Source organism: Sciurus vulgaris (assembly GCF_902686455.1).
Source record: "Sciurus vulgaris genome assembly, chromosome: 3".
Classification (NCBI taxonomy): domain Eukaryota; kingdom Metazoa; phylum Chordata; class Mammalia; order Rodentia; family Sciuridae; genus Sciurus; species Sciurus vulgaris.
The window spans coordinates 26,999,082-27,005,587 of record NC_136463.1 but is presented as its reverse complement, the minus strand read 5'-3'; the positions used below and the strand labels follow the sequence as shown (position 1 = coordinate 27,005,587).

The 6,506-nt window shown below is 57.2% G+C and overlaps 1 protein-coding gene across 1 annotated transcript; it reads right to left on the bottom strand.

Moving 5' to 3' along the window:
• On the bottom strand, window positions 1-5,625 carry DLX4 (distal-less homeobox 4). The gene is made up of 3 exons (XM_079135567.1): window positions 5,120-5,625; window positions 1,603-1,799; window positions 1-1,215 (listed from the first exon to the last, which is right to left on the bottom strand). Exons 1-3 carry the CDS (start codon window positions 5,400-5,402, stop codon window positions 973-975), a joined length of 723 nt encoding a protein of 240 aa, XP_078991693.1. The 5' UTR covers window positions 5,403-5,625; the 3' UTR covers window positions 1-972.
• Between the last annotated feature and the right edge of the window lie 881 nt (window positions 5,626-6,506).

Genomic DNA, 6,506 nt, shown 5'->3' with positions numbered 1-6,506 from the left:
TGTACAAACTTTAATCTGTAGAAGCTCAGGGTATACAGATGGGAAGCGCTAGGGGGATGCTAGTCAGATTGGTTGTAAACCTGAGCAGTTCCTCTGGACAGAGGCAGCGACAAGGAACTGCATTGCCAGACCTGCCCCACTTGTTTGTGGGTGTCTTACCTGCACTCATCCAGAGAACACGTCTGTCCCCATTTCCCCTTAAGTGTTGGCCTACTGGGTTCCCAAGAGTATGTGCATGTGGGTTTGTTCAATATTAGGGGTGGGGAGTAGGAGGGAATAGACTTTTAATAAATACCTGTTGAATTATATAGATAATTGGGTCTATTATCTACTCAAAAAGCATAGACATGGAGGAAATCCTCTTTTTAGGAAGGGAACATAAATGACTCACATGTCTATATGTTTTGTTTAGTTTTGGTTCTGGTGATTGAACCTAGAGCCTCATGTGAGCTAAGCACGTGCTCTACCATGGAGCTATGCCCCCAGACATGGAAGTATCAGGGAGTGGGACCTGATGGTGGATAACTTTGAAGACTCTGGATGTCCACTTCTGCTTCGGCTCACAAATGGGTTGCGCAGGGTCCAAGGAACACACAGAGAAAAAATACTCGATGTTTCCTCCTGGTTTTGACCCCAGGCAATGGTGGGACTGCAGTCCTTTGAAGCAGGAGTGACAAGATCAAGGGTCCTGGGGACAGACTAAACTCCAGCCAATGACACTTTCTCCAGAGTTTTTGTCCAGTTGGAGGGAAGGTGTCCCATCTGTGGTGGCAGGGGCAGTGGCAAAGGCTGAAGTCCTTGAGTTAGCATTTTGGGTTAAGGAACAGGACTCCACCCCATCCCTTTTTCTCTTCTAGTTCTTCATCCTCCAAGAAAACCCATCTGGAGCTGGTTTCCTCTTGTTCCAGAAGGGATGCAGGTGCACCCAGTCTTGGGTTTGGCAGGACTGGGCCTGACCTGCCCTTCCTAGACTCACATCATTTGAGGTGGAGCCAGCACATCTGGGGAATGATGCTGATACCAGGCTCCAAAGCTGTTGCCATAGCCACCAGTGGGCAGGGCAGCTGCCTTGGGTAGATCCCAGAGGTATGGAAGGGGTGGGGAGCAGGGAGACAGGGAAGCTGGTCTCCCAGGGAAGTCCCCTTCCTGCCCCCCAGAGTTCTGCTTCAGGAGCTTCTTGTATTTGGAGCGTTTGTTCTGAAACCAGATCTTTACCTTTGGAGAGAAAAGGGGACAGAATGAAAGATCAGGTGTATGTATGAAAAAATCTGAGGAAGGGAAAGGGACCAGCTGTAGGGAGCAAGTTCAGGAAGAAGAGCAGAGGTTGGGAACATCTTGCTCTAGTCCTGCATAGTCCAGGAAGTACCCTGAGCTAGTATCCACTTCTCCGGATCTGGGGTGCTCGCCTCCCTTGAACCAACTCCCTCAACACTTTCTGATACATTCCTCCAACACTTGCTGAGGACCAGCTATGAACACTCCCTGGAGATCTGTGACAACAGGGCCAGGGGACTTGCCACTCATTCACACCTGGGGGGTGAGTTCCCAGAGAGCAGGCAGCGGGGGAAGGTTTGCACTCCTGAAGGATGGGACTGGCCCCACCTGCGTCTGGGTGAGGCCCAGCTGTGCTGCCAGCTGGGCCCTCTCGGGCAGTGCCAGGTACTGCGTATGCTGGAAACGCTGGTTTAGGTGCTGCAGCTGCAGGCTCGAATAGATGGTCCTCGGCTTGCGCTGCTTCTTGGCGGGGGCAAGCAGGTGCCGTTGGGAGGGCTCTGGCGACATCACTGGCTTCTCCAATTCTGGGGAACAGCACAAGATGGTGTGTGTGCAGGAATTAACACTGTAGGACAGGTAGTTTCATCTGCTCACTTGTTTTCCTGCATACCAGTGGAAGATTAGTAAAAAGCAACTTCTATCCCGCTTGGCCCAGGTCCTTCCCCTGTCCTTCTCTTCCTTTAAGATCCCCACTGTTCACTGTGCACCAGGGATACAAGATCCAGCTCTTGCCCTCAGGGGGCTCCCACTCATGGATTTTGAGTGCAGAAAGCCCAAGGGTCAGAGGGAGAATACACCCATGCCTGGGGGTGGGAGGTCAGAGTTCAGCCGCTGGGAAGACATTGGTGTGGGGTAGGGAGGGGCAAAAACTAAGTCTAGGGCTGAGAGGAGGCCTGATGACTACCGGAATTGCATTCCAGACACAGGGGATTCAAAAACAGTGCTCAGAGACCAAAGATAGGGTAGCGTGGCACCCTCTGGCTGCTTGAAAGGCGGGGCTGAGCGGGCATCAATACCAGCAGTAGGGTTTGCCTTCGTTTCCTCTGTTTCCTCTACTGTCATAAGCCGCTCCTCTCCTGAGGAAATGTGTCCCTCTCTCTCCCCACACTCCCACTTCCCATGGCTCAGGGGAGACGTTTCAAGGGACCCCCAGAGGGCAGACCGATGTGAAAAGCCCTGGCCTTAGCTGGGCGGGCACGCACAGTCCCCGCGTGATAACAGAAGGGGACCAGGCTTCGGGGAATGCAGAGCCCGCAACGCAGGCCGCCAGGGCCGCTCCGGGATCGCTCTGCGATGCCGCTGCAAGAAGATATCTGGTCCACCTCGCTCTCCAGGAATCTCGGCTGCTGGACAGCTGGGCCCTGGAATGCCGCGCGGGGTGGCGGCGAGGGGTTTCCACTCTTCCCGGTCATTGTTCCCAACCTGCGCCATTCTGCACGAACAACCGAGACCGTTCCAGGAGGATGCGGGTAGCAGGGTGGCTAAAGCGGCCGAAGCGCCCGCAGGCTTAGGGCACCGTTGGTTGGCGGTATTCCACTCGGTTTTGCCCTGCGGACCCCGGCAGAGAGAGAGCACTGTCCCCAGCTCTCAGGCGCGGCTTCGATCCACTCGAGCCCCCCTCATTGCCCTAGTCTGGCTCACCCCACACCCGCCTTCACCTCCCCCGCATCCCTCACCGGTGGCCTCGGGCGCTGCGGGCTTCTCAGATCCTCCTCCTTCGACCCCTGCCTCTGCCAATTCCCAGAAAAACAGTTGGGTTTCCGCTCCCGCCCGCGCCTGTCCTGCCTCCCCTGCTTGAACCCACTGCTCGAAACCCGGGGCTGGCAACCAAGCGACCACCCGCGCCTCTCTGGCTGCGTGGACAGCGCAATTCCGGTGGTGACGCACAGTCAGGGCGAAGACAGGGCAACCGCGGCTGCTGAACCCTCGGAGCCCACCGCGCCGCGCCCCAACTCTGGAAGTCGACCCCGCTCCAAGTTTCTTCCCGACCTGCTGCCTTCTGCACACCAGTTGCAGCAAGTCACAACTGGATCTGCACTAGTCGCGATAATAGAGCCTCAGGGCCTCTCTCTAGGCGCCGCTGCACCCGCCGGCTCTACCGCGTGTGTTGTCCTGGCTCACTTGGAGCCAAACCCCTACCTGAGACGGGGGTGGCCACCAAGGGGTATGGCGTCTAGAGGACCCCCATGCTCTCACACCCCACTGATTCTAGGGTGGACCGAACAGGCCAGTTTCTACGGAGAGATGCTACCATGTATTTTAAGGACATTTGTGAGTGCCGCTTTTCGTTGGATCCGGGTAAAGTCTGTAAGAAAAGAAACTCCCCACTCAGTTGTCTTTAGTCCAAGCAAAGGGAGGATGAGGAATGTGGAAGGCAGAACTGAGGACACCCATGTCACCGGAGCAGTTACTTTCAGGGTAAGGTGAGGTTATTCATACTCCACTCCCAAAACACACTGGTGCACACCAAACACATTGTATTCTCATAAAAAGAAGTCCGAAAATTTTGGAGAAACTAGATCTGTGAGACCCCACCACCACCACCACCAAATGTCCCTCCATCAACCTGACCCGGCAGCCTTGGAAGAGGCAGCCCCAGTTTTGCCGCAGAAAGCAGTTAACTTTCCCGTGTTCTGAGAAAGTTTCCTTAAGTCCTCTTTTTGGGCCCCATACAGTGAAAATTGATCTGCAAAGGCCAAGAACCTAGAAAAGAAGCTGTATCCTTGACCTATGCATACCCTTTCTTCATGCCTCAGTTTGGGAGGTTGAGCTCCCAAATTCTAGGGTCACTCTGGCTCTGATGGTTCGTGCGTTCATAGGTCAGAACAACTGGGAAGAGAGGAGATGACTTGGTCCTGAGCTGATTGCAGCGAAGTCACCTGGCAGACATGCATCCATGGAGAAGACTGTGCCAAAGACAATTGTGGGGGCAATGAGGTGGGAGCCAAGCAGTGCCGGGAACCTGGAATCTAAGCTGGAGCCAGTGCAGATGGATGTATGTAAGGGCACTGCCAGAGTCAGTGAGCATGTATGTCGACTCCAAGGTCAGAAGCCCTGCTAGTTCATTGGCTTTACTGAGGTCTTACAGTGAGCACCTTCTCAGAAGCTCAAAGGTGTTCCAGGCAACAGGAACTGGGGCCTAATCTATCCAAAGTCAAGGGTGGAGCTGACAGGGATGATCTGCTCCTTTGGTTAGAAGGCTGAGATTGCCAGAGGAAAGATGAGGGGCTTCCTGATCAGCCTGGCTCTATTATTTGAATGATGGGTGATGGGGTCCTAGTCCCAGATTCTGCCAAGTCAGTTTCCAGTCAAGGTTAGGCATGGTCTGGGGAAAGGGGGTGGGGCCCAGGAATGGAGAGGAAGGAGCCCCTACATCTACAGCCCTCCAGCCAGGACCTGATTTCTGTTAGTAGGGTTTGGCTTGAATACTGCTTTCTGAGGCTAGACAACTTAGAAAAGGGCACATGGAGAGAATCCAGGGGAAGGGGTTAGGAACCCCACCCCCATATCTGGATTGTTGCAGCTTCCCGTTACAGTAGGTACACACAACTCTGCTGCTCCAGGAGGTGGGGTAGGGAGATTTCCCCGCCTGGCTTCACACAACTGCAAATCGAAACCAGGTCGGTTTTGAAAGGAAACCTCGATCAACTCGCCCCCACTCCTCCCCGCCCCCCTCCGCGCACCTCCCGCCCCATCCCTTCGCCCTCCCCTTACCCCAGATTCCGTGGAAACCGAGTAAGGTTTGAATCCCGCTAGCTGCATATAAAACCAGGCCATAACGAAGTTTAGGGGCGTATAGGAGCTGAACCCTAGAGGTGGGAAGAACCGCCGCGACCAGACCTACCTGTATCTGGTTCCTGTGGACTCTCAGCCGGGCCGCCGAGGGGCCGAGATGGCGCCAAGGGTGGCTGGCAGTGCAGGTAGGAGTCCCCTGGCGTCGCCGGCCCGGTGTAGGGATAGGACAGGAGGTTACCATAGGGCCCGGAGTAGGACAAATCGGGGGAGGCTGCGGTTGCGGGGGACGTGCCAAGCGGGTAGTTAGCCACTACCGACGGGACGGGGGCGAGGTCCGGGAACACAGCTTTGGAGGCATCCCGGCCAGGGAGAGGGCAGGGCAAAGAGGTCATTGCGGCCGGGGCCAAGCCGAAGGTCCTAGGTCATGGCCCAGCACGTCTTCCTTTCCCTCCGCCAACTCTTTTTTCCAGGGCCTTGGGCGTTGGGGCGGACGAAATCTCCAGCCAGCGGCCCCACACTTAAGATCCCAGGGAAAATGTCTCTCTATGCCTCTTCCAGAGGAGAGCTCGCACCCGGGAAAGGGGTTCCGGGGGGGTGTCCCCCATGGTTTACCCCCTCCCCCCTAAGTCTGTGGGAGCCCCCCTCCCATCCACAAGGCTCGGTTCCCGGGACCCGACGGCCCCGCCCACTTAAATTCCCCGGATTGGCTACTGCACGTGGTGACTTCACCGAGGCTTGGAGCCGGGACCCGCCCCGCAGGGCAACCAGCGTAGGGAGAGGGGAGGGGTGCTGAGCGCAGGATCCTGGCCCATCTATCTGGGCGTCTTCTCTGAGAGGGGTGCCGGGGTTGCAGGGTGGCTGTGCAGCCAGGGAACCTCGGTAATATGGCAGACGTGCGAGGCAGTGGGCGGCCCTGGGATGCCCGAGGGGCTAGCGGAGCTGCACCGTGGGCGGAGGCGCCGCGGCTGACGGGATGCTTAAAACTGCCTGCCTTCGTGATCTCCAGCTCTCGGGGTCCGCACGGCGGTTCTGCTCCCGCCGCCATGGACCTGCAGGGAAGTTGAGAGCAGACCGCCAGCGCTGGCGGCTTATTCAGCGCGTCGGAATGCGTCGCTGCTGAGCGCCGGCAGTTTGTTGGTAAACAGACGCTGGGGCCGGGATGGTACCGCCCGGCGCCCAGCCTCCCCGCACGCGCGCGGCGCGCACGCCCCCGCGGGGTGCCCTGGGCCTGGCACGCCGCGACCACACCGCCCCCCGTGCCGTCTTCCGCTTCCGGCAGGGGCCCCGGCTTGGTTGCGACACAGTGGCTGCTGTGGGCCCTCGAGGCTACAGGAGGGATCTGCCGTCTGTCTGGGTTTTTGCCTGCACCGCACCCCGCCTTACCTGGCGCCGCATGTGCCTGAAGCCTCGTATGAACCCGGACAAAATCTGGGAGTGGGGATGAATCCAGTTTGATGGCACCTGGGAGGGCGCATGAAATACAACAGGCCGGTTTC